Below are 26,504 nucleotides of genomic sequence, written 5' to 3' on the forward strand. Positions count from 1 at the left end.
GATGTGATGCCAGACTGCAAAGTTATAGCTAATGTTGGACACATAGCCTTATGCAAATTTTCAAAACCCCAAACTTAATGTAACTGTTAGTATTGAAATCAATTTTAATTCATATCACTTTGTATTTAATTATAGGTAATCTTTAGATGGTGGAAGATCTCTCTAAGGAGTGAGTATCGATCAACAAAACCTGGAGAAGCAAAAGAAACCCATGAAGACTTCCTAGAGAATTCACATCTTCAAGGTAAGGAAGGGAACATATTATATACCCCTGTTAAGTTCTCATTAGTTAGTGGTAGATTTTGTTAAAGAAGTTTCAAATATATTTTCACTTGAAATATTGATATGCAGTTATGTACTTACATATACAATGTTAGATTCTTAAAAACCAGAAAACTGTTGTTTTTTTCTCTTGGAAAACATATTAGCGTTTGGCCGGGCGCGGTCGCTCACGCCTGTAATCCCAACACTTTGGGAGGCCGAGGCGGGTGGATCACGAGGTCAGGAGTTCGAGACCAGCCTGGCCAAGATGGTGAAACCCTGTCTCTACTAAAAATACAAAAATTAGCCGGGCATGTTGGCACATGCCTGTTATCCTAGCTACTCAGGAGGCTGAGGCAGGAGAATCACTTGAACCCAGGAGGCAGAGGTTGCAGTGAGCTGAGATCAGACCATTGCACTCCAGCCTGGGCAACAAGAACAAAATTCTGTCTTAAAAAAAAAAAGATCCTAGGTTAACATGTGGACTCCATTAATGAAGTTAAAATCAAGTAAATATAGTTTTATGCTATAATATTTATGAATTGGGCAGTGGCAAACAACCAAGTGGTTTGGGCTTTACTGGGAAGGGCTTGAGGGAAAACTTTTATATGGTGTTTTCTGAAGGAAGACAAAATATTTGATTGGTTAGAGTGGAAATTCCCTGGTTAGAGGTTAGTTGGCAGTTTCTGACTGGTAAAGTCTCTGGTTAGAGGTTAGTTAGCGGTTTCTGACTGGGTAAAGAGAAATTTCCTTTTCCTATGCTACAACCATCTATATTTAAAAAACATTTTTTTTTATTAAAAAAAAATTTTGTAGAGCCAGGGTCTCACTATGTTGCTCAGGCTGTTCTTGAACTCCTGGCCTCGAGTGATCCTCCTGCTTCAGCCTCCCAAAGTGCTGGATTACAGGCGTGAGCCACTGCACCTGGCCCAACCATCTGTTCTGAGTTGGGTTTCAGTTTGCTTACATAAGAAGTCAGGACACTGGAGACATCTAAGCCCAATTGCTTCCCAATTAATTATTTTAACACTTCTCAATGTGAAAAATTCAAACATAAAAAGCAGACAGAATGGTTTTTTTTTTTTTTGAGATGGAGTTTTGCTCTCGTTGCCCATGCTGGAATGCAGTGGCATGATTTCAGCTCACTGCAACCTCTACCTCCCAGATTCAAGTAATTCTTGTGCCTCAGCCTCCCGAGTAGCTGGGATTACAGGTGTACACCACCACGCCAGGCTAATTTTGTATTTTTAGTAGAGATGAGGTTTCACCATGTTGGCCAGGCTGGTCTCGAACTCCTGACCTCAGGTGATCCACCTGCCTCAGCCTCCCAAAGTGCTGGGATTACAGGCGTGAGCCACTGCACCCGGCCAGAATGGTTTTTAACTAACTCCCATGTACTCATGACCCAGCTTCAGCAATACTCAAAATGTGACCCAGACCTATAGATGAAACCCACTGTTCCCACTGGATTATTGTGAAGCAAATCCCAATTGTTAATGTCGTTTAATCTTAATCTACTTTAGAATGTGTCTCTCAAGGGACTTTCTTCGACTAAACTCTTTAATAATTACTCCTTAAAAATAAAAATTTGCCAGGTGCAGTGGTTCATACCTATAATCCTTGCACTTTGGGAGGCCAATGTGGAAGGATTAGTTGGGCCCAGGAGTTCAAGACCAGCCTTGGCAACAGAGTGAGACCTGGTCTCCACAAAAACAAAACAAAACAAAAACCAAAAAAAAAAATTTTTTTTAAATTAGCTAGGTGTGGTGACACGTGCCTGTAGGCCCAGCTAATCAGGAGGCTGAGGTGGGAGGATTGCTTGAGCCCAGGTGGTTGAGGCTCCAGTGAGCCCTGATCATGCCACTGCACTCCAGCCTGGGCAACAGAGCAAGAATGTCTCAAAAATAATAATAATAGCTGGGCACGGTGGCTCACGCCTGTAATCCCAGCACTTCGGAAGGCCAAGGTGGGCAGATCACCTGAGGTCAGGAGTTCAAGACCAGCCTGGCCAAGACGGTGAAACCCCATCTCTACTAAAAATACAAAAAATTAGCTGGGCATGGTGGTGGTGGGTGCCTGTAATCCTAGCTACTCAGGAGGCTGAGACAGGATAATTGCTTGAACCCAGGAGGTGGAGGTTGCGGTGAGCCGAGATCACGCCGTTGCACTCCAGCCTGGGCAACAAGAGTGAAATTCCATCTCAAATAATAATAATAATAATAATAGTAATATTTTAAAGCTAGAAGACACCTTAGAGATTCTTATTATAGTTAACAATGTTATTTCTATTAATATCAAGTACTTTCACTCTCATTTTATTTTTATAATATCCTTGTGAAATAAATATTATTGCCATGAGATTCAGAAAGGAGGATCTTACAGCTAAATATTGACATTGCCAGGACTAAGCATTGAAACTCAAAAAAATCAAGCATGATAATCTCATTTAGAAGGCAAACTCTGAGTGGATCTTTGATAATCAACACTCTTTAAAAAATTCCATTATTTAGGCTGAGCACAGTGGCTCATGCCTGTAATGCCAGCACTTTGGGAGGCCAAGGTGGGTGGATCACCTGAGGTCAGGAGTTTGAGACCAGCCTGGCCAACACGGTGAAACCCCGTCTCTACTAAAAATACAAAAATTAGCTGGGCGTGGGGGCAGGCGCCTGTAATCCCTGCTGCTCGGGAGGCTGAGGATCGCTTGAACCTGGGAGGTGGAGGTTGAAGTGAGCAGAGATCGTGCCACTGCATTCCAGCCTGGGCAACAGAGTGAGACTGTGTCTCAAAAAAAAAAAAAAAATCCATTATTTAACAATAATAGTATGCAATAGGCCAGGTGTGGTGGTTCACACTTGTCATTCTAGCACTTTGGGAGGCTGAAGTGGGAGGATTTCTTGAGCCCAGGAGTTTAAGACCAGCCTGGGCAACATGGCAAGACTCCATATAAATATATATAGTGTGTGTATATATATATATGTATGTGATAGTTTGTTTTATGTATGTGTGTATATATATATATATATATATAAATGTGATAGTTTGTTGTTGTTTTTTGTTTTGTTTAGAGAGGGAAGGTTTTGTTTTGTTTTGCTTTCCTAAATAGTTAAAAGTTGGGCTGGGTGCAGTGGCTCATACCTATAATCCCAGCACTTTGGGAGGCAGACGCAGGTGGATCACCTGAGGTCAGGTGTTTGAGACTAGCTTGGCCAACATGGTGAAACCCTGTCTCTACTAAAAGTACAAAAATTAGCCGGGTGTGGTTGTGCAAGCCTGTAATCCCAGCTACTCGGGAAGCTGAGGCAGGAGAATCACTTGAACCCGGGAGGCGGAGTTAAAAAAAAAAAAAGTCTGCTGGATTGAGTGGTTTACTGTCTTACCATCTGTATGCAATATCATTAACTCCTTTATGGCAAATATTTATAAAATTCATTGTTGGCTTAAGAACAACCATGTCAAATAATGAAAAAGAGAAGAAAATGTGACTGAGATTAGAAGAAAAAAAAAAGAACAATCATATTGCCGGAAGACTATTTACTTTTGATTGAATTTCAGTCAGCCCAGGCACGCCTAACTTCGTTAACTGTGGACCAGACATGTTTCTATGCAGCTCACTATAAAGTAAACTTCCATAAAACACATTTCATTTTCAAGTTAACATTCGTTTTTTTTGTTTTTTGTTTTTTTGAGACAGAGTCTTCCTCTGTCGCCTAGGCTGGACGGCAGTGGCACGATCTCAGCTCACTGCAACCTCCACCTCCCAAGTTCAAGCAGTTCTCATGCCGCAGAGCCCCCGCCCCCTGCCCCTGAATAGCTGGGACTACAGGCACACACCACCACACCTGGCTAATTTTTGTATTTTTAGTAGAGATGAGGTTTCATCATGTTGGCCAGGCTGGTCTCGAACTCCTGGCCTCAAGTGATCTGGCTGCCTTGGCCTCCCAAAGTGCCGGGGATTATAGATGTGAGCCACGGCGCCCTGCCTCCATTTTATTTTCTAACCACTGTAGGACCTTCCCCAGAGCTATGTGTCTAGTTAATGCTGCATTGTTCCTTGAGACCATGTGGTTTTCTGATTGTCTTCCACAAAAACCTGGAGATGGGGATTTGGGCCAGAGATTGGAGTCAAAAGCCTTCCACTGCCTTCTGATTGCTGGCTTACTTGCAGACCTCACCAGTCTCTTGCCTGCTCCAGGCACCTTCCAAGCCCTGCCCTTGATAAGAGATTGGGGGGAGGGGTCAAGCTCCTGATAAGATACTGGGGGAGGGGATTCACTTCAGGATAACTACTTGAGGGGTTCTGATACTGGAAGAGAAAAGGCAATATAGCGAAGATTTTATGAGTCTGACAGCAGGCCTGCCTCCCTGCTGGCTGTGTTCCTGCTGGACAGCAGGAGAGTTGAGGGATTCAGCCAAGGCGTGTACTAACCAGGCTTTTTAAATGGTAGTTTACAGAGCTGCAGTCTCGGGGCTGCCAGGTGGTTTCCTGCCAGCAGCAGCACTGTGATACCAAATTAAATCAGCCCGGCAAGTTCAAAGGCTCCTGTGTCTCTAAGGGGAAAACTCCAAACCACGGTGTTGGTAGTCTCTGTACACCCCCTTCTTAGAGAATCCTTTAGGAAGTCCTCTGTCTTCAGAGGAAAGAGGAGGGTTCATGGTAGCACAGACTGGGACTCAGTAAGCTGGTGTTGAAATCTCTGTCCTGTCACCAGCCCGCTGTGTGATCACTGCTGATTGCTCCTCCCCTCTGTGAGTCAGTTTCCTCATCCTTAACTGGAGATAATGGTTACTCCATATAGCCACGGTGAGCATTCAATGGCCTGATACAAAGTCAGGCGCAGTGGCTCACGCCTGTAATCCCAACTACTTGGGAGGCTGAAGTGAGAGGATCACTAGAGGCCAGAAGTTTGAGACCAGCCTGGGTAACACAGTGAGACCCACCCCCCATCTGTAAAAAAAACTTTAACAAAATGAAAAGCAAGACAAAATACCTGATACGTGAACAGATTTTTTTTTTGAGACAGGGTCTCACTCTGATGCCTAGGCTGGAGTGCAGTAGCACGATCACGCTCACTGCAACTTTCACCTGCCAGGCTTAAGCGGATCACTTGAAGCCAGGAGTTCGAGACCAACCTGGCAAACATGGCAAAACCCTGTTTCTACAAAAAATACAAAAATTGGCTGGGCGTGGTGATGCCTGCCTGCCCAGTTACTCAGGAGGCTGAGGTGGAAGGATCACCTGAGCCTGGGAGGTCCAGGCTGTAGTGCGCTGTGATTGTGCCACTGTACTCCAACCTGGGTGACAGAATGAGACCCTGTCTCAAAAAAAAAAAAGAAAGAAAAAGGAAAAGAAAAGAAAAAAAAATTCCCAGCATGTCCTTATGGTTTGCTGTTGTATTCGTCTGTTCTCACATTGCTATAAGGAAATACCTGAGAATGGATAATTTATAAAGAAAGGAGGTTTAATTGGCTCATGGTTTTGCAGGCTGTACAGAAAGCATAGCAGCTTGTTTTTGGGGAGGCCCCAAGAAGCTTCCAGTCATGGTGGAAGGCAAAGAGGGAGCAGGTGTCTTACATGGCAGGAGCAGGAACAAGAGAGTGACAGGGTGAGGTGCCACACACTTGTGTTTTTTGTTTTGTTTTTGTTTTTTTTTTTGAGAGACCTAGCCTCACTCTGTTGCCCAGGCTGGAGTGGAGTGGGGCCATCCTGGCTCACTGCAACTTCCACCTCCCAGGCTCAAGTGATCTTCCCACCTCAGCCTCCTAAGTAGCTGGGACTACAGGCATGTGCCACCATGCCTAGCTAATTTTTTTGTATTTTTTGTAGAGATGATGTTTCACTCTGTTGGCCAGGCTGCTCTCAAACTCCTGAGCTCAAGCAATCTGCCTGCCTTGGCCTCCCGTAGTGCTGGGATTACATGTGTGGGCCACTGTGCCCAGCCTCCTTCCTCTATCTGCAAAGCCAACAATGGCAGGTCTTGTCTTTCTCACGAGGCATCACTCTCACCTTGCCTCCGTGGTCATGTCTCCTTCTCTGACTATGACTCTCCTGCCTTCGTCTTTCCCTTATAAGGAACTTTGTGATGACATTAGGCTCACCAGATAATCCAGGATTATCTCCCATCTCAAGATCCTTAATTTGGCTGGGCACAGTGGCTCACACCAGTAATCCTAGCACTTTGGGAGGCTGAGGCGGGTGGATTACTTGAGGTTAGGAGTTTGAGACCAGCCTGGCCAACATGGTGAAACCTCGTCTCTACTAAAAATACAAAATTTAGCCAGGCATGGTGGTGGGCACCTGTAATCCCAGCTACTTGGGAGGCTGAGGGAGGAGAATCGCTTGAACCTGGGAGGCAGAAGTTGCAGTGACCCAAGACAGAGGAAGAGCTTGTCTCAAAAAAAAAAAAAAAAAAAAAAAGGATCCTTAATTTAATCACATCTGCACAGTTACTTTTGCCATGTGAGGTCCCATATTCACAGGGTCTGGAGATGAGGACATGGACATCTTTGGGGACGGGCATTATTATGTCTACCACAGTGATTTATATTACTAAATTGCAAAATCAAAAACGTTGCTGAATTTTTTTTCCAGATTTGCATTTTTATTTTATTTATTTTTGAGACAGGATCTCACTCTGTTGCCCAGGCTGGAGTGCAGTAGCGCAATCACAGCTCACTGCAGCCTCCATCTCCTGGGCTCAAACAATCCTCCTGCCGGGCACGGTGGCTCATATGTGTAATCCCAGCACTTTGGGAAGCCAAGGTGGGTGGATCACCTGTGGCCGGGAGTTCGAGACCAGCCTGACCAACATGGAGAAACCCTGTCTCTACTAAAAATACAAAATTAGCCAAGCGTGGTGGCATATGCTTGTAATCCCAGCTACTCGGGAGGCTGAGGCAGGAGAATCGCTTGAACCTGGGAGGCAGAAGTTGCAGTGAGCCAAGATTACACCATTGCACTCCAGCCTGGGCAACAAGAGCAAAACTCCATCTCAAAAAAAAAAAAAAAACAAAAACAAACAAAACAATCCTCCCACCTCAGCCTCCTGAGTTCTGGGAGTGCAGGTGCACACCACCATGCCCAGCCAATTTAATTATTTTTATTTTTTAGTAGAGATGAGGTCTTGCTATGTTGCCCAGGCTGGTCTCAAACTCCTGAGCTCAAGCAATCCTACCTGCCTTGGCATCCCAAAGTGCTGGGATTACAGGTATGAGCCACCCAGCCTGGCCCAGGTTTGCATTTTTAAGAGTCAAAACTGTCATGTTTATTAATTTAAACATTACTCTTAACACTACCAAGTATACAGAACTGTTAGCATGTGAATAAGAATGTTGCTTAATACAGACTACTTCCATTCAAATCCTGGCCCTAAACCCACTAGGTATGTGACCTTAACCAAATTATTTAATCTTTTTAGGTCTCAGTTCCCTCAGCTGCTGATAATGGGAATAATAATGGCATCTATCTCACAGGATCCTTATGAGGACTAATTGAATGAAGTGCTTAGAATTTGCCTGGCACATAATAAGTACTCAAAAAATTCCAGCTGTTGGAGTTTTTAATATTTAAAAAGTGAAAATTGTTTCTCTCCTCCAAGCTCCATTCCCGAGAGACGACCATTCTAAATAGTTTCATTTGTATTTGAATTCTTTCTGTTTGAATTGTATATATGTTTATAAAAATAAAATCAGGCTGGGCACGGTGGCTCACGCCTGTAATCCCAGCACTTTGGGAGGCCGAGGCGGGTGGATCCCGAGGTCAAGAGATGGAGACCATCCTGGCTAACATGGTGAAACCCTGTCTCTACTAAAAATACAAAAATCAGCTGGGTGTGGTGGCACGCGCCTGTAGTCCCAGCTACTCAGGAGGCTGAGGCAGGAGAATCGCTTGAACCCTGGAGGTGGAGGTTGCAGTGAGCCAAGATCATGCCACTGCACTCCAGCCTGGCAACAGAGCAAGACTCTATCTCAAAAAAAAAAAAAAAAAAAAAAAAAAAAATCAAATCAATTTCATCTTTAGGTTTTATTTTTTTTTATTTTTTGAGTCGGAGTCTCGCTCTGTCGCCCGGGCTGGAGTGCAGAGGCGTGATCTCAGCTCACTGCAAGCTCCGCCTCCCAGGTTCATGTCATTCTCCTGCCTCAGCCTCCTAAGTAGCTGGGACTACAGGCGCCCGCCAGCACGCCCGGCTAATTTTTTATATTTTTAGTAGAGACGGGGTTTTACCATGTTAGCCATGATGGTCTCAATCTCCTGATCTTGTGATCCGCCCGCCTCAGCCTCCCAAAGCGCTGGGATTACAGGCGTGAGCCACCGCGCCCGGCCATGATATATTTTGTTTGTTGTTTGTTTCTGAGTCTCGCTTTCTAGCCAAGGCTGGAGTGCAGTGGTGTGATCTCAGCTCACTGCCACCTCTGCCTCCCGGGTTCAAGCAGTTCTCTGCCTCAGACTCCAGAGTAGCTGGGATTACAGGCACCCACCACCACGCCTGGCTAATTTTTTTTTTTTTTTTTTTTTGTATTTTTAGTAGAGACAGGGTTTCACCATCTTGGCCAGGCTGGTCTTGAACTTCTGAACTCGTGATCCACCCGCCTCGGCCTCCCAAAGTGTTGGGATTACAGACGTGAGCCACCGCACCCGGGTCATGATGTATTTTTATATTTTCCTTGTTTTGTTCTTTCTGTGACCTCTAAAACAACGCTGAATAGAGATGGTGATAGTGGGCATTCTGGTCTTATTTCTGACATTAGAGGTTATATACCATCATGATTGGAGGGTGCATTGTAGAGCAAACTCCCTGGGTTCAATCCTAGTTCTGCCACTTTCTCATTGTGTGATCCTGAACAGCCACTTATCCTTTCTGTTCCTCATTTCCTAGTTTCTCTCTCTCTCTTAAGTTCTCTCCATATTCCAGAACTCCTTTTTTTCCTCTATAAGAGGGGAATAATAATAGTACCCATCCAATAGGGTCATTGTGAGGGTTAAATTATATAATATATATATGATATATCTTATATATATTGTATAATATATATAACACACACACTTTATATATATACATATTAGAGCAGTACCTGGCAAATATTGAAGATGATACCAACCCATATTTGTACCATTCATTATTATTGTTACTGTTATTGGGTTTTGGTAACTTCTATATATCAGGTTATCAGGTTAAGGATGTTCCCTTTTATTACTAGCTTTCTAGGAGTTTTCATTTATAATAGATGTTAGAAATATTTATATGAAATAATTTTCTATACTTTTGAGATGGTTATCTAAAAAAATACGTTAATATGGCAAATTCTGTAAGATATTTACCAAAGTTATAACATCCTTGGATCATTCCAGGATTAATCCTACTGGTCAAAATTTGTTTACTTTTTTAATATGTTGGTGAACTCAATTTCCTAATGTTTTGTTTAGAATTTTTACCACATATGTTCCTAAGTAAAGTTTAGCATACAGTTTTCCTTTTGCCTACCATCATTGCTGGTTTGCACAACTTCCTAATTTGAGCTGGGGAGTTCTTCTATTTCTATTCTTTGGAACAAATTGTATACCATATGGATTGGTGTATAATTCTTTGAGAGTTTATAAAGCTAATCTGTAAAGCAGTATAGACCTGAAACTTTAGTTAAGGTTTCCTTTTCTTAATTAATCAGTGAATTCATTTTATTTACTGGTCACAGTCTCTTGGGTTTTCTTTCTTTTTTTTCCCCTCCCCCACCCTGAGATGGGAGTCTCACTCTGTCACCCAGGCTGGAGTGCAGTGGTGCAATCTAGGCTCACTGCAACCTCCACCTCAAAGCAATTCTTCCACCTCAGCCTCCCTAGCAGCTGGGATTGCAGGCGAGCACCACCATGCCTAGCTAATTTTTGTATTTTTAATAGAGATGGGGTTTCACCATCTTGGCCAGGCTGGTCTAGAACTCATGACCTTAAGTAATCAGCCCACCTTGGCCTCCCAAAGTGCTGGGATTACAGGCATGAGCTACTGTGCCTGGCCTAATATCTTCTTTGACTCCTTAATTATTCAGAAATGTGTTTAAAATTTCCAAATGTTTCCCAGGATTATGAACTGAATGTGTCCCCCCTCAAATTCATATGTTGAACCCCTGACTCCCAGTGTACTATATTTGGACATGGAGGCCTCTAAGGAAGTAATTAAGGTTAAATAAGTTCTTTAAGTTGGGGCCCTAATCTGATAGAATTGGTGTTCTTGTTAGAAGTCGGACCAGAGGCTCACTCCCTGTCTCCTTAAGCTCACAAAGAAGTCATGTGAGCACACAGTGAAATGGCAGCCCTGCACAAGCCAAGAGAAGAAGCCGTAGAATGAAAGTTACCTTGCTGGTTGAGGGTCCAAAGTCTTCTCCTTTTGTACTGCGTGTGACCCTTTCAGTTCAGGCTGGATGGCAGTGTTTTTACCAATATAATTCTCTTAAAAATATCATGGGTTTTCCATAATTCTTATTGGGGTCTACTGCATTAGAGAAAACCACACTTATATATTTCTTTGAGATAAGCACTTCTCTACCTTGGGTTTCTGCTCTTGACTCTTGAGTGACAACACCGTTAAGCTTCATGAAAACCCTAAGGTTTGACTGAATGGTTTTTGACAGAGCATCTTGTAGCCACCTTTCCCCACCTCCAATTTCTTCTTTATACCATGTTTTTCTTCCATTGTCCTAGATTTGATCTTTGCCTGAGAGTCACTTCTTAATTTTAGCTTGTTTGACAGCTGAAGAGGCAGAGAATGTTCAAAAGCAGTAAATCCTGTGTCATTTTTAAGAGACCTTCCTTTAGCTTGTCTCTTTTCTCTCATCTTTTACTTTAAGCATCAAGAAGAAATCAGGCAATATGTTCCTGCTCTGCTTGGACATTTCCTTAGCTAAATGGCACAACCCATAAGTTGCATTTTTTTCTCATTTAATCTTTTTTTTTTTTTGAGATGGAGTCTTACTCTGTTGTCCAGGCTGGAGTGCAGTGGTGCAGTCTTGGCTACTGCACCCTCTGCCTCCCGGGTTCAAGCAATTATCATGCCTCAGCCTTGTAAGTAACTGGGATTACAGGTGCCCGCCTCCATGCCCAGCTGATTTTTGTATTTTCAGTAGAGATGGGGTTTCACCATGTTGACCAGGCTGGTCTTGAACTCCTGACCCCAGGTGATCTGCCTGCCTTGGCCTCCCAAAGTGCTGGGATTACAGGCATGAGCGACCGCACCTGGCCCTCACTTTAATCTTTTGTCTTCATCTTTAAAACCTCAGAGTCCGTTAGACTTCTACTAATGGTTTCTTCGTGGCTCTTCAGGCTTTCACCAACCCTCTCCTCACACTCATTCACATTTTTATGGACTTTTCAATATCAAAGCCACCCTTACATTTTAGGTTCCACTGTGGCAGCACATCTCTTGCAGGTACCCAAGTCTTTATCATCTATTGCTGTGTAACAGATTATCCCAAAACGTAATGACTTAAAACTATAATAAATGTTTATTATCTCAAACAGTTCCAGTGGACCAGAAATTTGGGAGCAACTTAACTGAGTGGTTCTGATTAGGAGACTTGCATGGGGTTGGATGGCACCTCAGTCATCTGAAGAAGGCTTGATTGGGGCTGGAGGATCCCATTCAAGGATGGCTTATACACATGGCTGACAAATCACTGGTGGTTGTTGGCAGGAGGTTTCAATTTCTTGTCTCATGGACCTCTCCATAGTGCTGCTAAGTGAGGACTAAACTCTGATTTTTTATCTTGCCCAAATTCCTATCTGAGGGGTCTGGGGAGTCATGCCCTACAAATCATAGTCTCATCAGATGGGTTTTATTTAACCCTATATATCATAATTTACTTTCCAACCTGACTCTGGTATAACATTATGAGACAAAGAAGAAAATCAACATATTTTACCCCAAAACATATTGATTTGCCATATTTTGAAATGGCCCTGCAAAGCTGTTCTTTGTGGGGGAAAATTTGTATCTGTAAAGAATCTCTATTAACAGAGCTAGATCTTTTTCTTCCAGACCCTCCCAATCCTAACGAGATTAACTAAGATCTGAATAGGAAACACTGGTCATTTATTGTCTCTAAGGGCAGCCACTATAAGACTTCAAAAGAACTTGTCAGGACATGGCCGTTGGCTTCTCGCAGAGTGAGTGATCGAAGAGCAAAGCAGAAGCCTTTATGATGACCTACCCTTTGAATATCATTTCTGCAATATCCTCTTTGTTAATAGGGCAGCCCTATTCAGGGTGGGATGGAAATATGCGGGGGCGTAAGTTTAGGAAAAGATAGTCACTGAAACTGTCTTGGAGACTGTCTGCCACATAATCCAACAGGCAGGCAGTGATTTTATGTTTCAGAATGGAGTTTGTTTTAATATACTTTTTTTTATTTCAAAAGAAATATATGTTAGTTACATTTAAAAATACCAAAAAAGCAAGAGTATTTTTTCAAAATACTCTAACCACCTATACTTTCAAACCATCACATTTCATACCTAGCTGTACATGTCCTAAAACTTTTACACTTTATTTATTTATTTATTTATTTTTGGCGGGGACGGAGTCTGGCTCTGTCACTCAGGCTGGAGTGCAGTAGTACGATCTCAGCTCACTGCAATCTCCGCCATTCTCCTGCCTCAGCCTCCTGAGTAGCTGGGACTACAGGCACCCACCACCATGCCCGGCTAATTTTTTTTTTTTTTTTTGTATTTTTAGTAGGGACAGGGATTCACTGTGTTAGCCAGGATGGTCTCGATCTCCTGACCTCGTGATCCACCCTCCTCGGACTCCCAAAGTGCTGGGATTACAGGCGTGAGTCACTGCCCTCGGCCAACTTTTACACTTTAAATACTTTATTGGTGGAGACTTTCTAAAGTATATTTGAGCATGCTTTGAACACGTTTTCTTGTCATTTTAAAGTATTCAAAAATTATCTTCAATTATGTCAAGGGCTTTAAATAAGCACTGCTTTTTCTTCTTCTTCTGCTGGTGGGCAGAGGATCTTCACAATACCTACTCTTTAATGCTGAGTTTTTGAAAGGGCTATTCCTCACCCCCCAAGAAGGCCCTTGTACTTTAGAGGGGCTTTGAATGGGAAGCACTTGGAATTCAGAAGCAACTTAAATCCTTAATGCCTCTATTTTCTATTTCTGTATTAATGCCTTAATGTAGGCTAACCTGTTTGGGAGAGAAATCTTATATAGCTACTCTTCTAAGCTGGCACAATTGGGCTTTTACATAAACACAGCCCACACCTTACATCCATTCTGAAATCAGAGAGCCCAACTTCTAGGATCACAGTTCCGCCTGCTTCTGCAGGGAGCCTATTGCCCTTGACAGCTCTGTCCTACTTGCTCCAGAAGGAATGGTTCAGGTTGAATAGGGAAGATGGTCGCCAAATATTGGACCTTGAATCTAAGAGAGTGCACTCTTTCTCTTCTAAGAGCCATTTTTGGAAAGACTCCATAGTGGAGCTTTCAGAGTCAGAAGGGGAGAAGAGAAACTGACAAAGCCCCCAGTTTTGGGGCCCCTGTGATGTATATGCATACCCCACCATCACCCTGTTTTCCTCTCTCTTAAAAGGAGGTAGTCTTGGCCGGGCATGGTGGCTAATGCCTGTAATCCCAGCACTTTGGGAGGCTGAGGTGGGTGGATCACCAGGTCAGGAGTTCGAGACCAGCCTGACCAACATGGTGAAACCCCATCTCTACTAAAAATACAAAAATTAGCCAGGCATGGTGGTGGGTGCCTGTAATCCCAGCTACTCAGGAGGCTGAGGCAGGAGAATTGCTTGAACCCAGGGGGCGGAGGTTGCAGTGAGCTGAGATCGTGCCACTGTACTCCAGCCTGGGCGACAGAGCAAGACTCTGTCTCAGAAACAAACAAACAAAAACAGAGGTAGTCTTTTTTTCCAATATTTAAAAAAATTACACTGGTAATATGGGTTTATTGTACAAAGATCAGAAAATACAGATAGGCAAGAGGAAGAAAATAAAAGTCACCACATTTAACCACTGTTTACATTTAAACATCTATCCTTCCAAACAAGTTTTCATTTCTTGTTTATTCAGAGAACTGGGGGAAATCCTTTTTTCCTACATCAAACATAGTTAGATAGACCATTGATTGGTTGATTCTTTATGAACTATTTCCTAATTTGGAAATAAGTGAACAGGTACAAAAAATATTAGGCAAAAGTTAAAATACTATGAGGCATCCAGCCTGAGCAACATAGTGAGACCCTGTCTCTACAAAAAAATTATCATAATAATTTTTATGAAATATTCGTGTTTTTCTCTTTGCCTCTTTATATTTTTTCTCTTTCTTTCCTTCCTTTCTTTCTTTCTTTCTTTTTTTTTTTTGGACAGAATTTCACTCTTGTTGCACAGGTTGGAGTGCAATGGCATGATCTCAGCTCACCGCAACCTCCGCCTCCCGGGTTCAAGCAATTGTCCTGCCTCAGCCTCCCGAGTAGCTGGGATTACAGGCATGTGCCACCATGCCTGGCTAATTTTGTATTTTTATTAGAGACAGGGTTTCTCCATGTTGGTCAGGCGGGTCTCGAACTCCCAACCTCAGGTGATCCGCCTGGCTTGGCCGCCCAAAGTGCTGGGATCATAGGGGTGAGCCTCCGCGCCCAGCCCTATTCCTATTTTTTTTTTTTCTTCCTATCAAATGAAGTTAGGGATGAAAGGAGATGGTAAAGAAGGAAGAAAGTTTGGTGTAGACACAATGTATAAAAATAACAGGCTGGGTGTGGTGTCTCATGCCTGGAATCCCAGCACTTTGGGAGGCCGAGGTGGGAGGATTGCTTGAGCCCAGGAGTTCTAGACCAGCCTGGGCAACATAATAAGACTCCATCTCTAAAAAAAAATTTAAAAAAATAGCCAGGCATGGTGGCACACACCAATAGTCCCAGCTACTTGGGAGGCTGAAATGGGAGGATTGCTTGAGCCTGGGAGGTCGAGGCTGCAGTGAGCCGCGATTGCACCACTGCACTCCAGCCTGGGTGACCCCATCTAAAAAAAAAAATAATAATAAGTTAAATAAGAGATCAAATGTCAGCTAAAATTAGGAGACAATGTGTTTTAGACCAATGGACAGTAGCAGGGCTGGCAGAAAAGCCACGTGGACCAGCATCTTTTTCCTCCACATAGCTGACTGCTTGGAGGGGCCGTGAGTACAATGGTAATGCCAAGACCAATTAAGTTAGTGGTATAGACTGGAGTTTGGTGCTGTTGAGATCAAGGGGATGCAGAAATCACTGTGTTAAACAGTGAGTGTCCCTAAAAGATTCTGATCTCAGGGCAGGGACAGAAATTGGAAACAGATGCCTCAAAAATGCATTCAGTTAGTCCCAAAGGCAGCTCGGTGAAAGTAGGAATGACTTAGCATCATCTAACGTCACTCCCAGGGGAAAAATGCCCTGAAGCTTGTATTTCACTGATTGTTATTATAATTTTTATGTGACTGTATATGATAACCATGTTGGCTTCTTTGAATTACAGGTCAAACTGCCTTAATATTTGGTGCAAGAATATTAGACTATGTCATCAACTTGTGCAAAGGTAAATTTGACTTCCTTGAACGGCTCTCAGACAATTTGCTCCTGAATATCATTTCTTATCTGGATCTTGAAGATATTGCCAGGCTTTGTCAAACATCACACAGATTTGCAAAGGTAACGGTCAATTATTTTATGTCTATATAGAATTTTCCATGTGCTTTCTAAAAAAATTTTTAACATAGCAATCATTTGTTGAGTACTAACTTTGTGATGGACACTGTCTTAGGTGCACAAGCAGCAGAGATGAAATGACATTCCTCCCCTCAAAGAACTTACAGTATTATAGTAGAGATTCATGTAAATGCAAATAATTATAATACAGCGTGATCAGTTCAACAAGGGATGTGTATGCAAGGTACAAAGATAGTGCAAAGTGATTTTCTCTGCCTGGCTTCACAAAAGCAGGTTACTTTATCTAGCTTTTGAGGGTGAAGTTGGTGAAGACAGGTGATCTGGGTTAGGGGGCATTCCAAGTCAAGGAACAACCAAGCAGAAGCATAGTGGCGTAAGAGAATAGGGCACTTTGGGAGGCCGAGGTGGGTGGATCCCCTGAGGTCAGGAGTTTGAGACCAGCCTGGCCAACATGGGGAAACCCCATCTCTACTAAAAATACAAAACTCAGCTGGGCATGGTGGCAGGTGCTTGTAATCCCAGCTACTCAGGAGGCTGAGGCAGGAGAATCACTTGAACCCGGGAGGTGGAGGTTGCAGTGAGCCAAGATCTCGCCACTGAACTCCAGCCTGGGTGACAGAGCGAGACTCTGACTCAAAAAAAAAAAAAAAAAAAAAAAAAGAGAGAATAGGGCAAGGAGGACAACCTGACATCCGTTTCCATTTCTTCTAGTAATAGCCTTTGCTGCATTGCCTGTCTCCCAATATGTGTGTTTCAGTGGGCTGTCCATTGCAGTGTCCCGTTTTCTTCCTTGCCTGAAGCTGACAAGATGAATTGTCTCACTGCTTGAAATCCTCAGCAGAATGACCCAAGAGCAGGAAGCACAGTTAGTGCTGATTTCAGCCATTGTCAAGGCTTCAGTGTGACCTTTGGCAGTTGTACTCCCTGGATCCTGGAAGATACCTTGGTCCCTAACCCTTCTGTTGTTCCTTCAACTCCAGAACCCCCAATGCTACCCCACAATCACACACATACTAATTTTCCATTAAATCTCTTTTTGGCTTAAGTAAATCAGAATGGGAATCTGTTGCTTGCAACTGAGGAACCCTGACTAGCTTGGTATTTAGCTGTAATGTATTGGGGCAATGTCCATTTATAAAAGAACATACAATATTTTCCAAGATGATTCAAATCATAATCTTATTATCTAAAAAGCCAACATTTTTTCCCAATAATGCAATAAAATGTCTTGATTTTAAAAATTAATTTTAATTCAGGCACAGTGGCTCATGACTGTAATTCCAGCACTTTGGGAGGCTGAGGAGGGAGGATTGGTTGAGCCTAGGAATTTGAGATCAACTTGGGCAAAATAGGGAGATTCCATCTCTACAATACATTTTTAAAAAATTAGCTGAGTGTTATGGCCGGGCACGGTGGCTCATGCCTGTAATCCCAGCACTTTGGGAGGCTGAGGCGGTTGGATCACCTGAGGTCGGGAGTTCAAGACCAGCCTGACCAGCATGGAGAAAACCTGTCTCTACTAAAAATACAAAATTAGCCAAGCGTGGTAGCACATGCCTGTAATCCCAGCTACTAGGGAGGCTGAGGCAGGAGAATCGCTCGAACTCGGGAGGCGGAGGTTGTGGTGAGCCAAGATCATGCCATTGCACTCCATCCTGGGCAACAAGAGCGAAACTCCGTCTCAGAAAAAAAATAAAAATTTCTGAGTGTCATGGCATGCCCCTGTAGTCCCAGTTACTCTGGAGGCTGAATAGGAGGATCACTTGAGCCCAGGAGGTTGAGGTTACAGTGAGTTGTGTTCACACCACTGCATCCCAGCCTGGACAACAGAACAAAACCCTGTCTCAAAAAACATATTTTTTTTTTTTTTTTTTTTTTTTGAGAGCGAGTCTCGCTCTGTCTCCCAGGCTGAAGTGCAGTGGCGCAATCTCGGCTCACTACAAGCTCCGCCTCCCAGGTTCACGCCATTCTCCTGCCTCAGCCTCCCGAGTAGCTGGGACTACAGGTGCCCGCCACCACACCTGGCTAATTTTTTGTGTTTTTAGTAGGGACAGGGTTTCACCGTGTTAGCCAGGATGGTCTCGATCTCCTGACGTTGTGATCCGCCCGCCTCAGCCTCCCAAAGTGCTGGGATTACAAGCGTGAGCCACCGCGCCCGGCCAAAAATAATTTTAAGTAATGTAATCTTTTTTTTTTTTTTGAGACAGAGTCTTGCTCTATCGCCCAGGCCAGAGTGCAATGGCATGATCTCAGCTGACTGCAACCTCCGCCTATTGGGTTCAAGTGATTCTTGTGCCTCAGCTTCCCGAGTAACTGGGATTACAGGCACCCACCATCATGCCCAGCTAATTTTTATATTTTTAGTACAGATGGGGTTTCCCCATGTTGGCCAGGCTGATCTCAAACTCCTGACCTCAGGTGATCCACCCACCTCGGCCTCCCAAAGTGCTGGGGTTACAGGTGTGAGCCACCGCGCCCAGCCTTAAGTAATATAATCTGTATTATAGTACTTAATATATTCCTTTTGAGAGTGTGTGTGTGTGTGTGTGTGTGTGTGTATATATATATACGTATATATATGTGTATATATATATATACGTATATATATGTGTATATATATATATACGTATATATATGTGTGTATATATATACGTATATATATATATGTATGTGTATATATACACACACACACATATTTAATTTTTAAAAGAGAGGTGGGATTTCATTGTGTTGCCCAGGTTGCTCTTGAACTCCTGGGCTCAAATGATCCTCCCACCTCAGCCTCCCAAAGTGCTGAGATTAACAGGTGTGAGCCACCTTCCTGTCCAAATATATATATGTATATATATGTATTTTTTAACTTATATTTTGGGTTCGGGCATACATGTGAAGGTTTGTTACACAGGTAAACTCATGTCACAGGGTTTTTTTGTACAGATTATTTAATCACCCAGGTTAATTATTAAACCCAATACCCAATAGTTATGTTTTCTGCTCCTCCTCTTCCTCCCACCCTCCACCCTCAAGTAGACACCAGTATCTATTGTTTCCTTCTTTGTATTCATAAGTTCTCATCATTTAGCTCCCCAAAATATTTTTTTTACTTGATTTTCCTCCCTAAAAATAGAAAGCTGAAAACGAGTACTATTGTATATATTTTTGCCATTAAATAAGTATCCTAAAGTTGAAATTTTGTGCTTGGTGCTGATAAGAAGCTGATTATTAGGGCCGGGCACGGTGGCTCACACCTGTAATCCCAGCACTTTGGGAGCCCGAGGCGGGTGGATCACCTGAGGTCAGGAGTTTGAGACCAGCCTGGCCAACGTGGGGAAACCACATCTCAACTAAAAATACAAAAATTAGCTGGGCCTGGTGGCACAGGCCTGTAATCCCAGGTAGTTGGGAGGCTGAGGCAGGATTGCTGCTTGAACTCAGGATGCAGAGGTTGCAGTGTGCCAAGATCACACCACTGCACTGCAGCCTGGACAACAGAGTGAGACTGTCTCAAAAAAAAAAAAAAAAAAAAAGAAGCTGATTATTCATACTTTAAATGAAAAGAGAATTCTACGTAAATAAAATATGCTAGTGGGGATCTAGTAAAAATTTCTGTGCTGTTGCAGGGCCTGGATTTGATTTTCTATCAAATCCTTCCATTTACTTTCAGTAAATTTCTGCTCCTGCAAGTAAATGGAAGGATTTGATAGGGAGCAGCAGCAAGTGAGTGGCTTCTGGTAGTTATTTCTCACGCTGAGCGGCTGCCTTCTCTCCAAGTTTTACTCACTTCCACTATTACTTTCACTCTCAGTGTCCTGCTATTATTTCAGTGCAGTCTTGAAAACATTCTCCATAATTTAGCCAGTGCTCTGAAGTAGGGCTTCTCTAGGTTGCTGATTTCAGCCCTGAGCATCTTTACAGAGCAGAATTATTAGAAGATGGAACATGACTCAGGGCTGCTGCTTTTATTCTCCCCACATAACATTAACCACTTTTTTTTTTGTTTTTTTTTTTTGAGTCAGAGTCTCGCTCGGTCACCCAGGCTGGAGTTCAGTGGCGAGATCTCAGCTCATGCAACCTCCACCTCCTGGGTTCAAGGGATTCTCCTGCCTCAGCCTCCTGAGTAGCTGGGTGGGACTACAGGTGCTTGCCACCATGCCTGGCTAATTTTTGCATTTTCAGTAGAGACTGGGTTTCACCATGTTGGCCAGGTTGGTCTTGAACTCCTGGCCTCAAGTGATCCACCTACCTCAGCCTCCCAAAGTGTTGAGATTACAGGCGTGAGCCACTGCACCCAGCCAACCACTTTTTTTCTTATTTGCACACAGGGAAAGAAGGAAAACCACTTATTTCTGTTGTCAATCTAAGTTTTATCTCTGTTCCATTTACCTGTTACACACTTCATTTATAAGTTATTTTCTTTTTCTTTTTTCTTTTTTTTTCTTTTGAGACAGAGTCTCGCTCTGTTGCCCAGGCTGGAATGCAATGGCACCATCTTGGCTCACTGCAACCTCTGCCTCCTGGGTTCGAGCAATTCTGCTGCCTCAGCCTCCTGAGTAGCTGGGATTACAGGCACCCACCACTGCGCCTGGCTAATTTTTGTATTTTTAGTAGACACGGGGTTTCGCCATGTTGGCCAGGCTGGTTTTGGACTCCTGACCTCAGGTGATCCACCTGCCTCGGCCTCCCAAAGTGCTGGGATTACAGGCATGAGCCACCATGCCCAACCTTATAAGTTATTTTCATTTAACTACTTTATTAATGAAAAAAAGGCTTCCTTTTCAAATTCCGGGGGACAAGTTTATTACCAAATTATTTGTGTCCAGTCCAGCTCCTTCATCTTACCTCAGGGAGGGAGTTGCTCCTCTCCTGCTCAAGATCAGTGCTACCTGACACCTGGTTCCAGGGCCTACTCCTGGGAATTTCACTTATTTCCTTTCTCTTCTGTTTGTTGTTGTTATTATTATTGTTTTTTTAAGAGACAAAGTCACTCCATCACCCAGGCTGGAGTGCAGTGGCATGATCTCTGCTAACTGCAATCTCCGCCTCCCGGGTTCAAGCGATTCTCATGCGTCAGCCTCCTGAGTAGCTGGAATTACAAGTGCAAGCCACCACACCTGGCTAATTTTATTTTATTTTATTTTATTTTATTTTATTTTATTTTATTTTATTTCTGTATTTTTGGTAGAGATGGGGTTTTACCACGTTGGCCAGGCTGGTCTCAAACTCCTGACCTCAAGTGATCAGCCTGCCTCAGCTTCCCAAAGCGCTGGGATTACAGGCATGAGCCACTGCTCGGCCTATTGTTATTTTTTTTTTTAACTTTTAATTACCCAGCTTCCCCCATGTTGACATCTTACATAACCATGGTACATTTATAAAAACTAGGCAATTAATATTGGTACAACACTATTAACTAAAATACAGATGTTATTAGAATTTCATTAGTTTTTTCAATAATGTCCTTTTGCTGTTTTATGTCCAATCTAGCTTACTACACTGCATTAGTAATTAAATCTTTCTCTGTTTTTTCCCCCCCGTACGTTAATTTTTTTTTTCCTTTTTGAGACAGGGTCTTGCTTTGTTACACAGGCTGGAGTGCAATGGCATGATTACAGCTCACTGCAACCTCTACCTCCTGGGCTCAAGTGATCCTTCCACCTCAGCCTCCTGGGTAGCTGGGACTACAGGCCTGCGCCACCATACCCAGCTAATTTTTGTATTTTTTGTAGAGACGGGGTTTTGCCATCTTGCGCTGGTTGGTCTTGAATTTTGGGGCTGAAGCAATCCTCCTGCTTCAGCCTCCCAAAGTGTTGGGATTACAGGCGTGCGCCACCATACCCGGCATTAATTTTTTTCTCAAATCAGTTTCATCCTTCAAACAACAAAAACTATCCTTATCCAATCTCTCTTCTTCAAAAATGGTTTACATAGCAGTTAATGCTCAGCAAACCAGCAGCATTAGTGACTTTATAATCCATGATGAAATGAGAATAATAAGGATGATATAAAGTTTTTGATAAAGCTAAACTTGTTTCATTTAAATGACTGTCTTTCAGTGGATGTTAGATCTTTCCTATTTTGGGGAGGGTTGAAATATTCCTTCTTGGCTGGGCACAGTGGCTCACACCTTTGGGAGGCCGAGGCAGGTGGATCACGAGGTCAGGAGATCAAAACCATCCTGGCCAACATGATGAAACCCCCGTCTCTACTAAAAATACAAAAAATTAGCCAGGTGTGGTGGCGTGCGCCTATAGTCCCAGCTACTCAGGTTGAGGCAAGAGAATCGCTTGAACCCAGGAGGCGGAGATTGCAGTGACCCGAGATCGGGCCACTGCACTTTACCCCGGGCTACAGAGCAAGACTCCGTCTTAAAAAAAAAAAAAAAAAAAAAAAAAGTTCTTTTTTTTATGAAGTGGTGGCAATAATACATGATCACTTTAAAAATTGTTCTTATTTGACGAAATGTGAAAGTCAGCAGCAACCTTATTTTGGTTCTTTATTATCATTTTATTTTGTTCTGCCTTTTAAAAAATTCACTGGTCTTAGGATAACCCAAAATTCTGAGAGGTGTTAGTCTAATGTCAGCCTACAGCTCCTCTTTCATTTTCCCCTCGGTCCATGCCTGCAAAATATCTCTGGCACATTCACAACAACCTTGTGTTTGTTGTATCAAAAGGGCCTGTTTCAGGTGTTCTTATTCTTTTTTTTTTTGACACGGAGTCTTGCTGTGTTGCCCAGGCTGGAGTACAGTGGTGTGATCTCAACTCACTGCAACCTCCACCTCCCAGGTTCAACTGATTCTCCTGCCTCAGCCTCCCAAGTAGCTGGGACTACAAGCATGTGCCACCACACCCGGCTAATTTTTAGTATTTTTAGTAGAGACAGGGTTTCGCCATGTTGGCCAGGCTAGTCTTGAACTCTTGAACTCAGGTAATCGCCTGCCTTGGCTTCCCAAAGTGCTGAGATTACAGGCACGAACCACCCATGCCCAACCAAGTCTTCTGCTTCTTGACTCATCTCTGCTTCCAGGACTCCGGTGGGTTTTCTCCTGGGAACCCCTTCATTGCTTCAATGATTGCTTGTCCATGTGAGCTCAGGGTGGCCATTTTACACTGTACTCTGGTCATGCCATTGTCCTGCTCACTGGCCTTTAATGGCTTCCTATCATTTTCAGAATGAGGTCCACAGTCGTAGCCAGCACAGCCACGGGGCCCTCGCCCTGCCTCCTGCCACCCTCTGCCCCAGCCAGGTCAGCTCCTTGCAGCTCTCTGTGTGCTGTGCTCTACTGTGCCTTTTGCCTTTGCTTAACACTGCTCTCTTTTCCAGGAATATTCTCCTCCTGACTCATCCACCACCTGGATCTCCCAAATGCCCCTTGATTGGCTTTTGTGCTTGCTTGCCCCACCCCCTTGACTTGTCTCCCTGCCAAGCTCAAGGGCAAGGATTGTGTCACCTAACTTCATATACCCACCTTAACAGAGTGTCTAGCCCAGAGTTACCTCCCAGAAAATGGTGGTTGAATGCTTCCATATCAATTTTGTTTATATTTTTGAAAAAGAAAGTTGACATCCATTGCAATGGTCAGATTGGAAATGTTTAAAAATTATGTATCGTTGTATATAAACTAAAAAGTTATTGCCCCTCCCAGTCCTGACCCTCATTCCCCTGATTCTCATCTCTAGTGGCAACCATATTAACTGTGTTTTGCATGTCCTTCTGGAGATATTCTACACATGTAGAACCATATGTGTGTGGGATGTGCAAGTACATATACCGGTACACATACCCTTCTAAAAAGCATGTGGTAACATATTATATATTGTTCTCCATCTGTTTTTTTTTCTACTTCACAACATATTTTAGACACTTTTAAAATATCAATACTGGCCACGCATGGTGGCTCACACCTGTAATCCCAGCACTTTGGGAGGCCGAGGTAGGTGGATCACTTGAGGTGAGGAGTTTGAGACCAGTCTGACCAACATGGTGAAACCTCATCTCTACTAAAAATACAAAATTAGCTGGGCATGGTGGCACACACCTGTAATCCCAGCTACTTGGGAGGCTGAGGCAGGAGAATCGCTTGAACCCGGAAGGCAGAGTTTGCAGTGAGCCGAGATTGAGCCATTGCACTCCAGTCTTGGCAGTAAGAGTGGAACTCCATCTCAAAAATAAAATAAAACATCAGTACCTATCAATCTTCCTCCATTTAAAAAATTGCCATAGGATATCAGCGCATGGACAGATTATTTATTTATTTATTTATTTTCCTGAGACAGGGTCATCTTGCTGTGTCACCCAGGCAGGAGTGTGGTGGCACAAACACAGCTCACTGCAGCCTTCACCTCCTGGGCTCAAGCAATCCTCCCACCTCAGCCTCTCAAATGGCTGGGACTACAGGTGCACACCACGACACCCGGCTAATTTTTGTGTTTTTTTGTAGAGACTGGGTCTTGCTATCTTGCCTTAGCTGGTCTCGAACTCTTGGGCTCAAGCAGTCCTCCTGCCTCGGCCTTCCAAAGTGTTGGGATTACAGGTGTGAGCCACCACACACAGCGTAGATAATTTATTTAACCAGATTTTTTGTTTCCCCTCTGTATTTATAAATGATGCTCCATACTTTATATACAATTTGCATTGCATGTTTATCTGTAGAAAAAAATTGCTAAGTGTAACTGTTTAAAATAATCAAAGAAATATATTGAAATATGCATGATATAGGTAGTATACTGCAACTATAATATGCGCCTCCATGCATATGGAAAAAAGGAAATAAGTGTGTACCTTGGGTCACAGACTATAACATTCATTCATTCATTCATTTATTCATTCATTCATTTATTTGAGATGGAGTCTCACTCTGTTACTCAGGTCGGAGTGCAGTGGCACAATCTTCGTTCATTGCAGCCTCTGCCTCCCAGATTCCAGTGATTCTCCTGCCTCAGCCTCCTGAGTAGCTGGGATTACAGGTGCCCTCCTCCATACCTGGCTAATTTTTGTATTTTTAGTAGAGATGGGGTTTCACCATTTTGGCCAGGCTGATCTTAAACTCCTGACCTCAAGTGATCTGCCTACCTCGGCCTTCCAAAGTACTGAGATTACAGACGTGAGCCACCACGCCCAGCCCATAAGAACATTTATTGAGCACTTACTGTATGTCTAGCATTCCACTGTTTTCTAATTACATTTTTTATTTAGTTCTCATAGAAATCTTTAGATGTAGATACTATTATTATCCTTATTCTATTTTATTTTATTTTAGTTTTTTTTTTTTTTTTGAGACAGAGTCTTGCTCTGTTGCCTAGGCTGGCACAATCTTGGCTCACTGTAACCTCTGCCTCCTGGGTTCAAGCAATTCTCCTGCCTCAGCCTCCCAAGTAGCTGAGACTATAGGCGCATGCCACCATGCCCAGCTAATTTTCGTATTTTTAGTAGAGGCGGGGTTTCGCCATGTTGGTCAGGCTGGTCTCTAACTTCTTACCTCAGGTGATCTGCCTGCCTTGGCCTCCCAAAGTGCTGGGATTACAGGCGTGAGCCACTGCGCCCGGCCATCCTATTCATAAGGAAGCTAAAACTCAACAAGTCTAACTGATGTGCCCGAGGTCATATGGCCAGGGAGTTTCCCTCAGGCACCCGACTGCTGGACCGAGTGATATATGGATACACTTCAGGGCTGTGTGCAGTCAGTATGTAATTACTGAGCCCCTGCTGTGGGCCGGACACAGTGGTAGGTTCTGGGGACTTGAAGGTGAAAAGATGCACGTGTCCCTGCCTTTAAGGAGCTTACATTCTTGAGCAGAGCAAAGGAAGAATATGGCTGGAAATGAAGTGGGAAGGGCTGGGGAGTAGCAGGCAGATCTGCAGGCACATGGTCAAGGTGTTGTTTTCATGGAGCCTGTTAAGAGTGCAGTGTGCAGGGTCACCTCTACGAGACAGGCTCCCACGGCCAGACCTGACTCCGTAGTATCACTTCTGCCTTAGAAGCATAAAGACACATTCCCAAGAGCCAGACTGTGTAGGGACTCTGTGAAAGGGGCCCCAGCCCAGGGAGTCCATGGTGCTGTTCCACAGTTGAGGATGGAAGTATCCAGTTATACTTAATGCCACCAGCAATCAGGATCATCCAGCTTTCTGCCTTTGCTCTGATTCTATGTTGACCAAGGCCTGGAGCCTGCAGCCTGGAGCTGTGGATGAGCAACCAGTATACTGGAAAGTAGAGCTCCACACCTGTCAGGGTGGGGCCAGTCTCGGACTGAGGCAAGTTCACCAAGGTGTGCTGCCATTTGGGCACCTGCCTGGGGGGCCTAGTGGCTTGCCCCTGATAGCACCAGGCCTTGATGCTATCCATTTTCTCCAAAATGCAGTAGAGTAAGTCTGGAGAAACCGCCAGTGCAGCTAGATGAGAAGGCTGAGGCCCAGGCTGGGAAAGAGATGGTCATGACAGGCATATAAACACATTCATCCTGGTTGTGACTCAGGAATCACTGGGAGAACCACTCAGGAAGAAAACCACTCCTCTGTCCCTTGTTGGCTGTGGAGAGAGAGAT

The 26,504-nt window shown here is 43.7% G+C and overlaps 1 protein-coding gene across 6 annotated transcripts in view; it reads left to right on the plus strand.

Annotated features, from left to right (window-relative positions):
• Positions 1-26,504, plus strand: part of FBXO36 (F-box protein 36) — a 155,901-nt gene that overhangs the window by 52,061 nt on the left and 77,336 nt on the right. For all 6 annotated transcript variants that reach the window (XR_010129714.1, XM_055379675.2, XM_063695259.1 and 3 more), the window contains exons 2-3: positions 136-244; positions 15,770-15,942. Coding sequence is in view for 5 of the 6 variants with exons in the window: in XM_055379675.2 (XP_055235650.1) it covers positions 136-244; positions 15,770-15,942 (282 nt within the window). In the remaining variant the exon portion in view is untranslated. The remainder of the gene's footprint in view (positions 1-135; positions 245-15,769; positions 15,943-26,504) is intronic.

This window comes from Gorilla gorilla, chromosome 11, assembly GCF_029281585.2.
Source record: "Gorilla gorilla gorilla isolate KB3781 chromosome 11, NHGRI_mGorGor1-v2.1_pri, whole genome shotgun sequence".
Classification (NCBI taxonomy): domain Eukaryota; kingdom Metazoa; phylum Chordata; class Mammalia; order Primates; family Hominidae; genus Gorilla; species Gorilla gorilla.